Source organism: Rattus norvegicus, chromosome 2 (genome assembly GCF_021556685.1).
Source record: "Rattus norvegicus strain SHRSP/BbbUtx chromosome 2, alternate assembly SHRSP_T2T, whole genome shotgun sequence".
In the NCBI taxonomy this organism is placed as follows: Eukaryota; Metazoa; Chordata; class Mammalia; order Rodentia; family Muridae; genus Rattus; species Rattus norvegicus.
Genome location: NC_141535.1, coordinates 45,133,282 through 45,149,832, shown reverse-complemented (window position 1 = coordinate 45,149,832; position 16,551 = coordinate 45,133,282). Strand labels below are relative to the sequence as shown.

General features: G+C 46.1%; 1 protein-coding gene and 1 long non-coding RNA gene across 6 annotated transcripts in view; one reads left to right on the top strand and one right to left on the bottom strand.

The window, feature by feature from the left end:
• LOC102553935 (uncharacterized) overlaps positions 1–12,769 on the bottom strand; it is a 28,694-nt gene extending 15,925 nt beyond the window's left edge. For 2 of the 3 annotated variants that reach the window (XR_015670715.1, XR_015670693.1), the window contains exons 1-3: positions 12,574–12,769; positions 3,374–3,436; positions 2,826–2,894 (exon numbers count right to left, since the gene is read on the bottom strand). This is a non-coding gene — a long non-coding RNA (uncharacterized LOC102553935). Of the gene's footprint in view, positions 1–2,825; positions 2,895–3,373; positions 3,437–3,573; positions 4,057–12,573 lie in introns of those variants that run through there. The other variant, XR_015670704.1, reaches the window with a different exon arrangement.
• Map3k1 (mitogen-activated protein kinase kinase kinase 1) overlaps positions 10,862–16,551 on the top strand; it is a 65,849-nt gene continuing 60,159 nt past the window's right edge. For 2 of the 3 annotated variants that reach the window (XR_015658137.1, XM_087614526.1), the window contains exon 1: positions 11,584–12,060. Coding sequence is in view for 2 of the 3 variants with exons in the window: in XM_087614526.1 (XP_087470652.1) it covers positions 11,609–12,060 (452 nt within the window). In the remaining variant the exon portion in view is untranslated. 3 annotated transcript variants of the gene reach the window in all.

Sequence of the window (16,551 nt, the reverse complement as noted above, 5' to 3'; positions counted from 1 at the left end):
ACACGTAAGTCCCACACACATAGACCACACATACTTACATACACACAAACAAAATAAATAATTGGTTTTAAAAAGCTAGGTGTGGGACAGTTCAATGGAGCTTGTCAGCAAGCTTGAGGACTTCAATTCAGGCCGTGGAACACACTTGGTAGGCAAAACCCTTGTTCTACATGTTGTCTTCTCGCCTCCACATGTGCACTGTGTCACATAGGCAAACGTGCACACACACACACACACACACACACACACACACACACACACACACACCAGTTAAATGCAATTGTAAAAATGTACTGATTCAGTCCTGTCAAGCCAGGAAGATTAGAAACTCAAGTTTGGCTTGGGCTCTATTTCAACTTTGAGATCAGCCTGGGGTCTCAAAATCCAATCGGATTAGGAATTTCTCTGATACTGAAAACTTTCGAACACCCTGTCGCCCCCTTTTGGTTCCCAAATGAAAGCCTTCTTTTCTGGGTTTCACTCAGAGTGAAGCTAGCAGGGAAACGGGGGACTAGGTGTCTTCGCCTGTCCAGGCCCTGAAAGATTCAGATGGGAGATTCAGACCGGAGGAGTGAATTGTGGTTTGTAGTTAAAATGTGGGCCTTTGTTCATGTTGACAGATTTCCCTAAAACGACAGTGCTGAACAGTGCTGAAATGAGCGTACGTCTAGCTCAGTGCCCAGACTTTGGAAGGTGTAGTGAGAACACGGAGGCCTGAATGTTCCAGGTCTCACTGCCCTGGTGGCCCCACCTGCTGAGCCTCGGTCTTGGGTGATGCTTTCCTTGCTAAATCATGTTGTTGCCTTTTCTTTGCAACTGATGTTTTGTTTTCCCTCAACCTCTTCGCAGCTGGTAACTGCTGAGACTTTGTATCTCTTGCCTCTCCACTGCTAGGACAAAGTACTGGACACATTCAGGGAATACCAGAAAGGATCTGTTTCCACTTGCATTTTCAGAGGTTTCTATCCATGGCTACTACCCTGTTTGTGCTGGGGAGGCCTTTTCACCTGATGGTGACAGGAAGCAAACGCAGAAGGATCCCAATATCCCCTACAAAGGTAGTATTTGTGGGAACAAACACCTAACTTCCTTCTTAAAGGGTTCATCCTCTCTCAGAAGCACTACAAGCAGGCTGGGGACCAAGCCTTTAAGATATAAGACTGTGAGGATCCAAACAATAGCGTATGTCACTTACTATTAAACACAAGAAAGTGAAATTATTATAATTTCACCATAAAGGTATCCTAAAGAACCATTTTTTGTAGAGCAAATCTCTCCACACTCTGCCTTTTATCTTTGCAATGTTGTGTTTGTGGCAACACTTCCTAAGGAATCCGTCTCATTACAGCATCATGGGATCCTGGCACGTGTCACTTTACAAACATGACAAAATACAAAGTCAACACAGTATTTAAAAACAAATAACAGAGTTGTTAACGCAGACCAGGACCAATAAGCAAAGCTCACCAGAGACCTCAAAGCCTTTAGAAGTCCCCATCTTCCAGCCAAATGACACATGGAGGTTGACATCTTGCCAGAGTATGCGTTATCTGTTTGGATGGGGCAAAGACTAGAGACTTCCATTTTAATGTATCATGTAAGTATTCAAAATAATAAAAATTAAAAGCCATTGAAGGCAATTCACATATTTATAAGAACTGAATTTTAAGTGCAATATTCTAATCTCTGGCTAGTTAGCAATCATTCTGTAGTTAATTACCTGTCTGGTCATCAGAAGAGCTTGCATTTGTTAGATGGCTTTGTGTATGCACTTTTTATAACTGTGACTTTATAGATTACTGTCTCTTCTCCTGCAGTGAGCTCTCCCAAATGCAGACTGTGATACAGGATTCTTGTCAAGGGACAGAAAGTGACAGCAGAGTAGAGAACAAGGGCAGAGAAGAGAGCTAAGAAAAGCTCACTGTCCAAGATGGCCACCACCATGGGTGACTGTAGCTTAATCCTGCTTGGATTTAAAAGAAAAATGTGCGTGCGTGCGTGTGTGTGTGTGTGTGTGTGTGTGTGTGTGTGTGTGTGTGTGTGTGTGTAGAGAGAGAGGGGGGGTGGCTGGAAGGCATTGTAGAACACACCCCTGAATTATCTCACCATCGGGATAACAGAGCCAGCACACACTGGTCAATATTTAACAGCTAGCTCTGAGAGAGGGCGGGGGAGCTCTGATTCACAATGTCTGCCAACTTCTGCTGTATGCACTGTGGAATTAGGAAGAAGCATGCGTTCTGGGATCTCATAACTTGGTACCAGCCTCCTCCAGGAACCACCACAATTCCTATCGCTAGCTGAGGACTGTGCAGTGTATGAGGCCACGTCTGGCCTGCCACACAATCTGAAGTGCGAGCCTCAGAGGCCAAAGAGATACAGGCACCATGGTGAAAGCAGCTTCTTCGTGTACACCAAAGTGGCGGTGTGGGTGTGAGGAAGCAGGTGAGCCCCCATGGTAACTGCTACCTCCCCATAGTAGTGGCCGATGAAGCGTTTGCCCCGTCGATATCTACTGATAGTCGTGGGAGAGCTGATGCAGACACGGGCCTAACAAGTACCATGGTGCACTTGTCACTGTGTCAGAAGAAGTGTCAGTCTCATAACATGCGAGTGGATAAAGAAAATTATATTATTGCATTGCCTTAGGAAGATTACCATATCAAATAGATCTATATATTCCTGGGAATAAATTCAAGTTGTCAAGGGAGCTCTCCTCCATCCATACATTCAGGGATCCCTTTGTTCTGTGATCCTGTAACCTCTGGACCATTGTATTTATCTCTATCCTGATGTGCAGTTTCTCTAAACCACGACTCACATACCTTACTGCAAGGCATTGTGGGATACACAGTCCCTGGCAAGGCGATTAGCTGGTTCCTGGTTACAAGTGCCTAGTAGTGGACAGAGAGGGAGTTTTTATGAGCATCTGTCTCTACCATACTTTTTCATAGGCCACTTATGCTAAGATGTTATTTTATATTTCTTTTTTAAATGAATTTTAAAATCCATAGTCATTTGAGAGCTTTGTCTTTGAAGTTTATGTCCAGTCGCAACTTTATTTTTCAAATAAGAGGCGTTTGATTCAGCTTTGAATTTAGGTTTTAGTATCCTGCTCCCCATTCAAAGGGTTTTTGTTTTGTTTCTTGTTTTTGTTTTTCTAATAAAGAGCCTCTTGCTATAACTTTTACTTGAGCAGGTTAAGGAGCCACTAGGGAATTACATCTGCACCGAGAAAAGGCCTTTGAAAGAGCTCATGAACGTGCTTATGTCTACTAAGAAAATGATGGCAACCTTCTTCAGAAAGACAAAGCAGCTTTGAGGTTAAAAGAGATGCACTGTGGAAACGGGCTATCTTGAGTTCAAATCTTACCTCTTCTAGTTGCCAGCTGAACATCCTTGGCTCAGTCACCTGCCCTCTCTGTTTCGTCTCCACCTGTAAGGAGTGATTACAGTGCCTACGTCAGGGGTTATTATGTAGATTAAATGCTAATAGCATGATGCACTTCGCACGCTCTGGCACACAGTAAGCACTCACTAAACATTTATAATTATGTTTAATAATATTAGCACCTGCTCTCTAGAAACTTCGAGAATCTCCATCCTCTGTCCTTTGAAACGTGTTGGTTTTACAGACATTTTTCTTTTCCAGGTTTCTATTCTAAATGGCCACCGCCTTATGTGTTTTTTAAACACAGTACCACCTGAAGCCCCAAGCCACTTTTCAACGTTCTACTTCCTGGGGTGACCCCCATTGTCCTTGGGCAGGGACCCCCAGCTCCAGGCCTCAGAGGCCTCTCTTCCGTTTTTGTACAGAATCCACCTTGTGCCTCCCTGCGCGAGCCGTCCCAGAGGCTCCAGAAATGCAACTTCACGTCCCGAGTGCTCTGCCGTTCTCTTCCTTAACCTTTCCCTACTGTCTGCTTGTCTTCTGCGGATTCCTTCTCAACTCCAATTACCCTCAAAAAAGGCAATCGGAAGGGCTGGGGAGACTGCTCTGCTCAGTAAAATGCCTGCCACGCCAGTTCGAGGACCTCAGCTTCATCCCTAGGACTCAGCCAGGCAGGAGCGTAACTCGCTGGCTGGGAGGGTGGGGCAGGGGTGGAGGCTGGGTACGAGTGGAGCTCACTGGCCAGTCAGCCAGGCCAGATCAATAACCTCCAGGTTCAATGACCCTGTCTCAATAAATACGATGGAAAGCAACAGAGAAAGACAACCGACATCCACTTCTGCCCTCCACACAGACTGTCCATGGACCCACATACATGTACGCATCGCACACAGAAATGACAACTAGATTATGCATAAATGAATCCTGTGTTTTTCTTTTCTAAACTGAATTCACAAGAATGCAAATGAAGCGATATCATCTGTTTGTTGGGGGGGGAGGTGTCGAAGAGGAGTGCCACTGGAAGGCAGATCCTGAGAACTTTTAGGTGGTGTTTTGTAACCTCCCCCCACCCCCAGTCAACTGTTCACTGACTATCTGCTAGCTAGAAACTCTGGGGAAGCAAGTGAAGATGGTGAAGAGGAAATGCCTCCCCAGCCAGCACCTGGAAAGGTGGACCTGTGAACAAGTGGTGCGAACAGGAGATTTTGTAAATTGCCCCAGGCAACAAGCACTACCTTACTTTCTCTATTCCGAGAGCCTAGAACAGGGCCTGGCCCTTAGACCCCGGCAGAGGGAAACTCTGTGCTTGGCCTTCTGCTTCAGAGTGTGCTGTGTGTCGCAGATTTGGAAAAGCAAGTCTATGAAAGGTCACATGGTCACTGGTGTTGGCACACAGTGTGGTTCAGCACAGCCTGCCACCCCAAGCCTATGCCCCACACCCTCCCAGGGAAGCGTTACTTTATATGCTTGCCTATAAACTGAAAGGACCAAGGTTCAGAGAGGTGCTGCTGCCGGTGTTAGAGAATATCAGCTTGTAATCAGCTGGGGTCTCACTGGTTGAAGTGTTCAGTATGAAAGTAAATGGATGGTTATTAATTTGCCAAATTCGTCTCTTAAAATGACAGAAGCTGGAAGATTCTGGAATAATATAGCACAGGACACTCCAGTCAGTCCAAACTCTTCTCTTTGTGGCCATTATGTGAGTTCCCAAAACTGTTCACATCTGTATATGAATGCTAAGGAGTGAGACTGGAGAGATGGCTCTGCAGTTGGGGGCACTCGATACTCTTGTAAAAGAACTGGGTTTGATTCTCAGTACCCATGAGGCTGCTCACAACCATCTTTAACTCCGATTCTAGGAGAGCTACTGCCCTCTTCTGGCTTCTCTAAGCACTGCACACATGTGGTGCATATACACACAGAGTCAAAAAACCCAGACACATAAAATACAAATAAATCTTTTTTAGAAAGGGCTAAGTCTCATTTTATAATTTTCAGATATGTGTATATTTAAATGCATATTTCTGTAGATTAAACATATGAAGTATGTTGCTATTCTACACATCGATAACTATGTGGCTGTGAACTGCTGGAATTACAGTTGTATTTTAATAAAATATTTAATAGCATTCAACTTTCAAGAAGTTTTAGTCCCAGCTCATTTAAATAATTAGTATTCAAATTTTTACTAGTCACAAACTTTGTATTTTGAACTTATTTTCGCCTTTTAAAATAATATATTATAATGTTATATAATAAAATTATGTTATATGTAATAATACTATATAATATAAAATATAATATAAAAGATGAACTTAACTTAAATTGAAAAATAAAACTAATACTTTATTGGATTGTTTTAATAGATTTAACATAAGTTATGTGAAATGTAATTAGAACTTTAAAAAAAAAATAAGAGCTTCAATACCATTTCATAGAGCTGGGCAGAGTGGCATTCACCTGTAGTAGTTCTAAGCACTGGGGAGGCAGAAAGATCGCTACAGGTTTGAGGATATGCTGGCCTACATGGAAATGAGTTAGAAGCTAGTCAGAGGCATATGGCAAAACTCGGTCTCAAAAGCTTAACAATTTTCATTTTAAAAGCTTTAAAATTCTGGATGACTTTATTCCTTGCTGGATCGCTGCCAGCCCACCAATGGACACACGCAGCTAAATATGTCTGTAACTGGTGCTTTGTCCTGCCAGGCCTATGAAACCTAAAGTTGTACACACAGGTCAACTTTTTTTGTCATAAAAATATTCTGTTCATTTAGGATCCTCACGAATGCATTTACTGTTGACTCATATAGTAACTCCAAGGTAATTAAAGATTTGTGTGTGGCCTATTCTTGTACCGCTGCTCCATCCCTGACAGTACCAGGAAGGTAAGGGCTTGTGGGCGAAGTGGATTTGTCTTCGGGGAGTATTTTCAGGAGAATAGAGTCCCACAGGAGAAACCATGGAAGAACAAGCGTGAGGTGCACCAGGAACCACAGTGAGACTAAACAGTTGTTGGTAGAAGCTAAAGAGATGTGGATGCTCTGAGTTCAGTAAGCATAGACGCCATGATCTCCGATCTCTGTCTGGGAATTCCTCTGTCAATTCTGAAAGAATAGATTCTATACTCTGTGCTGAGTGGAACCATGAAAGAGTTTGAGGAAAGAGAACATACTCAGGAAAGATATTCTGACCACATATCTGTTGTTTCTTCTTGGTTTTCTGAACACACACAGATGGGTATTTTTCTCATACATCAATATGCCCCAACCATTCATTCTGCGATCCATAAAATGTCTTAGACACGACTGTCCCGGAACTTACAGTAGCTACAGGATACATGTACATCACAGAGGCTCTCAAACTTCCCAGTGCTGTGACCCTTTAATATAGTTCCTCCTGTTGTGGTGACCCCCCAGCCATAAAATTATTCCATTGCTACTGCATACCAAAAATTTTGCCACCGCTATACTGCTATGTATGCAAATGTCTGATACGCAGAATATTTGAGATGTGCCCTACAGGTTGAAAATCACCGATCTAGAGGGCCAAAACTCTGGAGTCCAAGTTAAGATGTTTGAGATGCTCTGTAAATATAAAACGCTCATAAAATTACACCAGTTTTCAATTAAGAAGATAACACATGTCATTAGCAATATTTTGCTGTGTGAATGCATTTAAATATTCAGGGCATAAAATACATTGTTGGGATGATTAATTTTAACATTTTTCTTACTCCTAAGTGTGATAGGAAACTAAAATTCTATGTTGCTTGCATGTGCCTTACATTATATTTTACTAAATATTATTCTTCCGGTGATGCCAATATTGTGTACCTTATTCACATTTTTGGCCTCAAGTTGTGCAAGAAAAAAAAAAAAGGCAACCACAGGACATGATGATGATGCCTGTGGTTACAGCACCTAGAAGGGGGAGGGCAGGAGGATAAGGAATTTGAACCCACCCTGGGCTATCAAACAAGACTCTCAAAGCCAACAAACAAACCGCTCTACATCAGTAACCAATGTTACTCAGTCAAACGATTTGAAGACTTGGGGCAGATTAGAAAGGGTAAATTTTTGCTAAGAGGAATGATTAAACTTAATAAATTTCCAGCCTAACACGGTGGCCCATGCCTTTAGTCCCAGCACTCTAGAGGCAGAGGCAAGTGGATCTCTGTGAGTTTGACGCCAGCCTGGTCTGCACAGTGAATTTCAGGACAGCCTGAGTTACCTCCCCCATGAGACCCTAGACCTTGGAAAAGATTAATAAATTCTCACTTTATCCTTAAACTTAAAACCTCCTGATTTGAGTATCGTAAAATGTTTTATTTTTATCATTTTTATTACTGGTTCTATTACGGTACTGGTAAACTCGTGAAAAGTCCCTAGACGCGCCTTACTCAAAGGTAATCACACGCATACACGTATCTTAGCCACTTCACTCTCGTGTAAACAGCAGGCTTTGCTGTGTTCCGTTTGCAGGCGTGGGGTTGGGATTTGGTGACAGGGCCTTGCTTTTTAGGGTAGAGGGCCTCTGTTAATACCTCCATGTGTCCTCACAATTCACCCTGTCTGCAAGTGGCACGGTCACTAAAGCTAGCAACCATAGATACTTGAAAAGTACATTTGTCTAATTGTCTAAAGAGGGATACCCTCTTCCTCACCTTCCTTATAATGGCCATAAGCATGACTTTCTGACAGAGAATGGTTTCCATGTCCTGACCCCATTCGTTCTTCGAAGCACTTAGTTCAGTTTTCGTTGGAACAATTTCCAATTTTCACTCATACTCACATTGTATTGATCTAATAACCAATTGAATGACGTCTTATTAAATTTCACAAGAGTGGTTGGGCTTGACAACGTCACTGGGTTCTCGAGGGCCCTGTGACTCCCCCAGGGTGAACAGTATACAAGGACACGCTAGCACGGGCTGTGAGTGTCTGCTGTGCTGTGGGTTTCCTTAGCAGGTTGCATGGTACACCGGCACACCAGTATCAGCTAGTATGTGCAACTGGATGAGCTGGCCATGTGACACTACATAGGAAATTTGCTACTTTAATGTCACCTACAGTGCCCATAGATGACTTAAAACATCTGGAATCACCTGGTGATACCGGGGGGGGGGGGGGGGGCATGAAGAAAGCAAGACCTAGCTTCACTTCTCTAGCAAGTGTCCAAAATAAGTATTTATAAGCATGCCAAAAATTCCAGCTTTTGTTTTACCCTCAAGGTTATATTCTTTTTTAAGTCTTATCTTTACTTATGTGTGTGCACATGTAACGGCTGTGTGCGCAGGTGCCCAAGAGAGCCAGAGAGGGTGTCAGCTTTCCTGGAGCTGGAGTCTGAAGTGATTGTGAGCTGGGTGCTAGAAACCCATGCTCAGATGTTCTGGAAAAGCAGCAAAGGCTCTTACTTGAGTCACCTCTCTAGCCACTCATTCCTACTTGTAACTATCTTCCTCAGACATAGATCTCGCATGAGCACCTTCACACAACCATGGTCTGAAAATCCGTCAACCAGCCTGACAAATACCCACTGATAAAAATATGTGTAGGGTGAAAACGCTCTATTCCGTTAAAACAGTCGATGAGATTAGGACGACTGTTAAGGACATTGGTTATATATTCATATCAATAATTAATAACAATTATTAAAACAACAATCTGAGGGGAATAGAATACCTGGTGTGTGCAAAGGAGGCGCTCAGTAAATACGAGCGGAACGACATGCGAGCGGGAATACCCTGCCAGTACATACGCCTTTTCATCTTAACATCGTGATATTCATGCTCGATGAGGAAATGCCCTGTGTTTAGCCTCCAAATGAACTTGGTGGAGCAGCTCAAGTGTGACCCAGGCCGTTCCTGGCAGCACTCTGTGGGAGCGGTGACCTGGAAAGCTCTGGTAAAAGTTACTGAAACTGCTACAGTGTACGGGAAATCACTGCTAAGTTTAAGTCCAAGCAGGAATGAGAACCATACCTTCGGAGAAAAGAGGGGAAATGGAATCACTTTAAGGCAGGCGGAGCCTACAGCAGCCTGCCATTTGGCATGTGCTTCTGCAGAAATACAACAGAGGACCCAAAGAGCTCCAGGATCCAGGTGGAGGTGGGGTGGGGTGGGGTGGGTGTGTGTCGATGGGGAGGGGCCCACTTAACCATACCTACGACTCACAAAGTTGGGTAGGACCTATCCAGTTAACTGCTTTCAAAGGAGACTTTATATGGATGTATATAGCAGGGAGCTGACTTCCTTAGTCGATTGGGCCCTTTGATTATTTATCTCTGAAAGAAAACTGTGTGTCTGTGTATAGGAGCATAATGACAGCAGAATTATGTCCATAAAAGACAAAAGGAAATGCGATTCAAAAGGTCTTAATAGTCTTCATAGACTGATGCGGTATGTGGAGGCCAGAGCACGGCAGTTAGTCAGCTGTGCTTCATTTGATGCCCACCCTCATTTTCAAACAAACACCATACAAATAAAGAGGCAAAAGTCACTTTTTGCTGGAATTTCCTTTAAAAAAAAAAACTTTATTATTCAGGCCAAACTTCCAAAGCTGGTCCAAAGATAGAGACAAAGGCTAAGAAGGGTCTGCAGTGGCTTTTCTCACTTACAGGTACCTAACTATGAGTGTGCCAATTTAAAGTTTATTTTAGATCTCAGTAGAAACCAGAAAAGCTAATCCTTTTCGATTTAGAATTTGGTGGGTGTGGCAATCTAGGAAGACCTAGGAAATAACTACTGTTTGGTTTGGATGTTACGCTTGTCTACTATTAAAAGAGCATATAATTATAGCCTAAATGGAGACCCAAATCTTGAACAGACTAATCTAAACTTTCAAAATGTGTACCTTTTAATGTAACCATCAAAAACTATAGCCTGCCAGATGTTGTAGCACTCAGCATAACACGGAGCTTACATTGAAGTCAGGATCCTTTAAAAAAAAATAAAAACCCCTTTCTTGCTCTCCAGCTGACATTACACACCTAAGGAGGGCTTCATTAGATCTACTTTGGAGACGTTAAATGAATTATTTTGAGATAGTTCAGGCTTTTGTTTAAATGCAGGCGAGATCTCTCCTTTTACTGTAAGACGAAAACCCTTCTTACCCCTCCCCCACGCCTCATGTCTTAATGTTTCAAAAATTAAATCTAGAGGTCCGGGGTTCTGAAAGATTGCCTAGTCTAGACAAATAGGCGGAGGAAAAGAAGTAGCAGAGGAGGGGGAGATACGGGCGACATGGCAGCTCCATCCCGTTGAAAAGGGGTGGGGTGGGAATTCCCATATATTTACAGCTTCTCTATCCCCAGCACCTTTTCTAAAAAGACTCCCAGGCAGGAGAGAGGCGAGGGACGCTACATAGGACAACCTGGGAGCGGCGGCGGTGGGGGAAGGGGGGACCCAGGAACCCGGCCTGTCACCTGACTGCCAGGAAGAGGGACGTGCAGCTGGGAGCATCTGAGGGGGGTGGGGAGACCTGGTAGAAGATGGCAAGATCCAGCGCTTCCTGGCAGAGCGCTGGCTCTTTCCCTAGACGTGCTCTCCCGCTTTCGGTCGGAGGCTGCCTTTCCAAGACGGGGGAGTAACCTCTGGCAGAGCACCCGGGTTGGTCCTTTTGCATAGCCGGTGGGAGGAGGGAGGGTGTCCCAAACCAGCGGCCTCAGATGTGCACAAGGTAGCACAGGAAATCTTAAGTAGTGTTATTTGTGACACCAGGGCGGGACAAGAGGTCTGCTTTCCAAAGAGAAGGCTTCGCGTCTGTCTGCAGCAGGCGACAGTCCCGGGCGCCACCTGCGCTTCGGGCGCGGGCCAGGCTGGTGCGCGCCGGGCCCCCAGCGCCCGCTACTGAGAGCGTGAAGTGACCGACCGTGAGTCCTCCGGCTTGCGTCCCCTTCCAGCACCAGGGACTCACGCCCCAATTACTGCTTGCTCAAGGGTGGACGAGCTCCGGCCGAGCCGCTGCCCCGCCCCGTACTACCTGGCAGCTGCCCGGGTGCAGCGCACAGCGCCCCGCGCGGCCCCAGCAGAGCCCCTGCCCTCCCACCTGCGCCGCGCGCCCGCCGCTCCGTGCTCCCGAGACAGGAGACGCGGCCCCGCTCCCGCTCGCGCCCGCGCACTCGGCGCAGCGCGCGCGCCCGCCGCTCCGCCCGCCCCCCGCGCTCTCCCCGCCCCCTCCCTCCCCCGCAGGCACGAGCGAATGTAGCCCGCGAGAGAAAATGGCGGCGGCGGCGGGCGATCGCGCCTCGTCGTCGGGATTCCCGGGCGCCGCGGCGGCGAGCCCCGAGGCGGGCGGCGGCGGCGGAGCTCTCCAGGGAAGCGGCGCGCCCGCAGCGGGCGCGGGGCTGCTGCGGGAGACTGGCAGCGCGGGCCGCGAGCGCGCGGACTGGCGGCGGCAGCAGCTGCGCAAAGTGAGGAGTGTGGAGCTGGACCAGCTGCCGGAGCAGCCGCTCTTCCTCACCGCCTCGCCGCCCTGCCCATCTACTTCCCCGTCGCCGGAGCCCGCGGACGCGGCTGCAGGAGCGAGTGGCTTCCAGCCTGCGGCGGGACCGCCACCCCCGGGAGCAGCGAGTCGCTGCGGCTCCCACTCTGCCGAGCTGGCGGCCGCGCGGGACAGCGGCGCCCGGAGCCCCGCGGGGGCCGAGCCGCCCTCTGCAGCGGCCCCCTCCGGGTGAGCGGCGGGCCGGGCCGGGCGGGCAATGAATGAAGCGAGCACGGAGCGCGGCTCCCGGGGCTCCGCTCGTGGGGCCCCGCGCCCCCGAGCCCTGAAGGTCGGGCGGCGCCCGGGACGGCGTGGGGACAGGACGGGAGCGTGCGGGAGAGTTTGTTATTGTTTGCGGACATGTGACAGGCGTGCAAACCGCGGACGTGCGGGGCTCCCGGGGCCGGGTCCTGAGAGCCCCCACGGCGCGCTGTGAGTGGGGAGCCCGGAGGGCGGAGGTGACGGCGGTGGGTCTGCGCCCTGTGACAGGATAGAGCCCCTGGGCCCCACGGGGACGCGTGCCCGCCCGCAGGTACCGGGCCGGGCTTATGCGACGCTCCCCAGGCGGCCGGGGGATTCCGGGGACTGCGGGGAACGCCTGTCAAAGCGACGCGGGCAGACGCTGCGGGCTCGCTGGACCGCCGGGTCTGCGGGGACTCCGTGGCTTCCCTCACTGCGTGTCCCTGGGAATTCCTACCGCACCTCGGAGGCTAGAGCGCTGGGAGTTTGAATCCGCCTTTGAAGTTAGCGTTTGGCGGAATGCTGTAGGATCCAGGACCGGATGTGTCAGCCATTCAGCTTCAAAGCTGTGGGGACTGCGCCCCGCAGCCCCGCTGCGTGGCGGGGACAGGGACGGTGCGGGGCTGCGGCTTCGCTCGCAGGGGTCTTCCGGTGCACCAGAAGTAGGATGTGCGTAAGATAGTTTACACCAACGGCTCTTTGGCCTCGCCCTTTTTTGGCTACTGGAAAATTTTCTGTTAGAGGAAATTCTTTTTAAGTATATGATACTTTTAAAAATTCTGATGAAAATACACAAAAGCATAAAATCTTGTTGGGTGTGTGAAGTTGCTGGATATGTTTTCGTGATAGTCACCCGGTGGCCCCGTAGAATTTCTTGACGTTTACTATGGGTGGAGAGTGTTTTATTGTGTGTCGAATCTGACAGTAGGAATCCTTGGTTTCGGTTAGTTATCTAAAGTAATTTGACCCCCTTTGGTGCTCTGGCTTGTTTAAAATCACGGTCCGTTTATTACTTGGAGGTCGTTTTTCCTCCCCCCACCCCCCCGTAGTAAAAAGTGTGCTGACTCCTGGGCTCTGGCAGAATGGGGAGGAAGGTAGGCAGCAGCCAGCCCTACTGCAGCTTTCTGTGTGCACTTGTACACGTATCTTCCTCTAGGGTTTCCTGTTTTTGTGCAGATTAGATTAAAACATTACCAGAATAATTCCTAGGTGGCAACTCTTACTACAGATCAACTGCAGACGGAAGCAAAAAACACTAACTTAAACTTGGAGGAATTAATTTTCTCTAGTCTTGTGAGACCTGATTTTTTTTTTCCTATATGGTAATACAGCTGGCCGCACTTCAGCATTTACAAAGTCAATGTTATGGCCTATGAATATAGCATGAGAGCAACAACTGCAAAAGTGATATATAGAACTTTAGTGTTCCCTGTAGACTCGAAATTGGAGGATGAAGGTGAGGGCAGGAGGGATTGAATACCTGAGTAATCTGTGCTTAATTTTCGCATTCTCTTTCCTCTCCTTAAGGAGGGTTTATAATTGTAAAGGTTGTTATTAAAATAAATACTGTTAGCTGGAATTCTGTTGGTGCATCTCAAATGTTACATGTGATAATTTCATTTGCGGTAAAATATAGGGTATCTATCTTTTTGAAATAATACCAACAGCCCCTCCAGTTTTTGTAGCACTGGTTTGAAATTCATTTCAAATCTGCTGGTATAGAACTTACAACATGAAGAAGAGGTTATACAAAGATATTGTCATGTGTTTTGGGTTGCCTGTTACGATGCCTTATTATTTTATCATTTAAGATCTTGGGGAAATGATTATAAGGCAATCATATAAAATCTCAATTGAATGTTATGTTCCCCTCTTTCAAGGAGTTCACACGCATACTTTGATGAGGATGATTTAATACTGATATTTTGTGTTTGTTTTCTGTAGTAGTAGAGAGCCAAAGACCCCCTCTGTGTGTCTGAAGACCTATTGTAGTTTTGGGGTTTTTGTTTGTTTGTTTGTTTGTTTTTTGTTTTTAATCCAGTTTCTAAACTTTGAATGTAGAAACTGAAAGTTTAGAAAATACACATTCGTGAAAGATAAATTATGGGAAATTCATTAAAGTCAAAGATTGTATGTTTGCCCCCTCTCCTTCAGTGAAATAACTCAAGTCAGTGAAAGTCTGTGCCTGTAAGTGGCGCCCAAGGGTTTGGAATTTTCCCTTGTACTAGGGAATAAGGGGCTTTTCCTTCCTATTTACCGTCTTTGAAGAAAAATTACAGTGTTGCTCTTCATTGAACAGGCTATTGTGAGTTTGGCAGATATAATTACTCTATCCTATTTTTGTAAGTTCAACCAAACTATCAATTTGCTGCCCCATGAAAGAGCAAGATATGCTGTGCTAGTTAATGTTAGCTTTGTTTAGAAGTAGCGATATTTCATAAGTCGCCCTTGCTTCCTCATAGGCCTCAGTTTCACTTCCTTTTAGAAGCTGTTAGGCTAAAAATACAAATCACTGATCCTTTGCAGGAGGGGAGGTATAAAAACATTAATAATGAACCTAAATAAGGTATCTGCTCTGAGCAGGTGATCCCCTAAAATCATAGCTGTAGACCCAGAAGTTAGCCCTGAGTGAGTTCCCATGCTCTGGTACTTAGGCTTTCTCTCCAGGTTTTGTTTTAAACTAGGTGAGGGAAATTACTGTATTTTTAAAAGATTAACCTTATTAAATAGGATTCTGGAAAAGAAATATCAGAGCTAGAGTGGTTGCCAGCTTTTGTTTTCTCTTCATATCTGATCTTGGCAAGAGTGACTGGTTAACCAACATTCCTTAATATATAATTTCCAATACACTATAATGACTCCATTTTGTTAGATAGGCAAACAGGAAGGAGCCAGGTTGATTGATACTTCTGTAGCACTTTAAGTGTGATGTGTTGCACTTTGTAGAAATGGTCACTGACATGTGGGCCTGACGATTTCAAGATGCTCAGAGAAAGGGATATTCTGTAGCTTTCAACAAGAGCAGAAAACAAACAAAAAACCAGCCAGTTTGCCTAGGTGGAGTCCGCCACCCTGTCCTTGACCCTGTTGGCCAATCCCAAAGGAAGAAGTGCTGTGTGCAGTAGTCGGGGAGAATGGGTTATTCTGAGGAAACATGAGGGGCTGGTCAAGACGCTGTTTGTATTGCCTTTGCATTCTGCACTCCACGTGCATCCCTGAGCCGAGGGGAAATCTGTATTACAGGAAAGAGTGGCATGGGAAGGAAGGTCTTAGTCCATGGCGGACACTGCTGACCCCATGTCTGCGTTTTTCAACATAAGATGATTTGTCTGCATCACATGTGCCATGTACATCCTGTCGACTGGCCATCTTCCTTAGTCCTGGCCTTTCTGTATCTTTAGTTAAAAGTCACAGTTGCTGAAGAGTCTAGAGGGAACCTGTGAAGCCAGGAGGTAGCACGAGCAGGGCCTTGGGTTTGATTGCTAACATATGCAATGTTAAAAACACGACAGCGTCTTCAAGAAATTACTTGAGGATATTTTTAATCAAGAAAGACGTCAGGACCAGAACTGAAGTAAATGACTCACCGGAAGCGGGGATGTTAGTGTGGTAGGTACCCTTTAGATCACTAAACGTAAGGATTTTACCTGTGGCTTAAAAAAAAAACCACCTGGTGGGTTTGTAGATAGATGTGTACGCTTTTAATACAATCAGCTTCCCTGCCCTCTGTGCGGCCGACAGATTACATAGATCACCTTGTTTAATCTCCAGCCCTCTCGGGCATGGTAACTTCTCTTTGGGGAGGTAAGAAATTAATTGGACATAGAAAAACCCTATGATCACTCAGCTACAGACAAAAGGTAGGATTCGACCCAAGTCAGCCTGCCGCTGTTGCCAGCTCCTCTCATTAGTTTTTTTTTTTTTTTGCTGTTTCTATTTTTGTTTTCAAGTTAATTATTAAATTAATTGATGAACTTTAAAAAGGAAGTTGCTCTGTAGGAGTCGTGAGAGGACGGGCTTGGACTCTGCCCTGCTTGTACAGATATGACACATTCTCTAACAGCCTTGCGTGGGCACAAGTATTTTACAAGTAAGTACTATTTATGCCCCCCCACCCCCACCCCCAACCTCCTGCTTTGGCAAAGAGGATAAATGTAGTGTTGAAAGTTTCTTAGATTTGTGCCATATTAAATCATAAGTGAAAGGAGACAAAGAAGTTGGAATAGTGTTCCCACTGTCTTAGATTTCATTCATTCAGTGTAGATGAACTTTGCAAGACAGTGGTCTGGTTGATGAAAAGGTCACTAGTACAGAGCCTGGGTTTCAGTTGGTGGATGATAGAGTGAACATGTTTCCTGATCCTATGTTAAGTGCAGAGAGGGCAAGGGAGAAGGGGGCAGGGGGAGAACCAAAATCAGTCCTCTTGAACCTCACCCACAA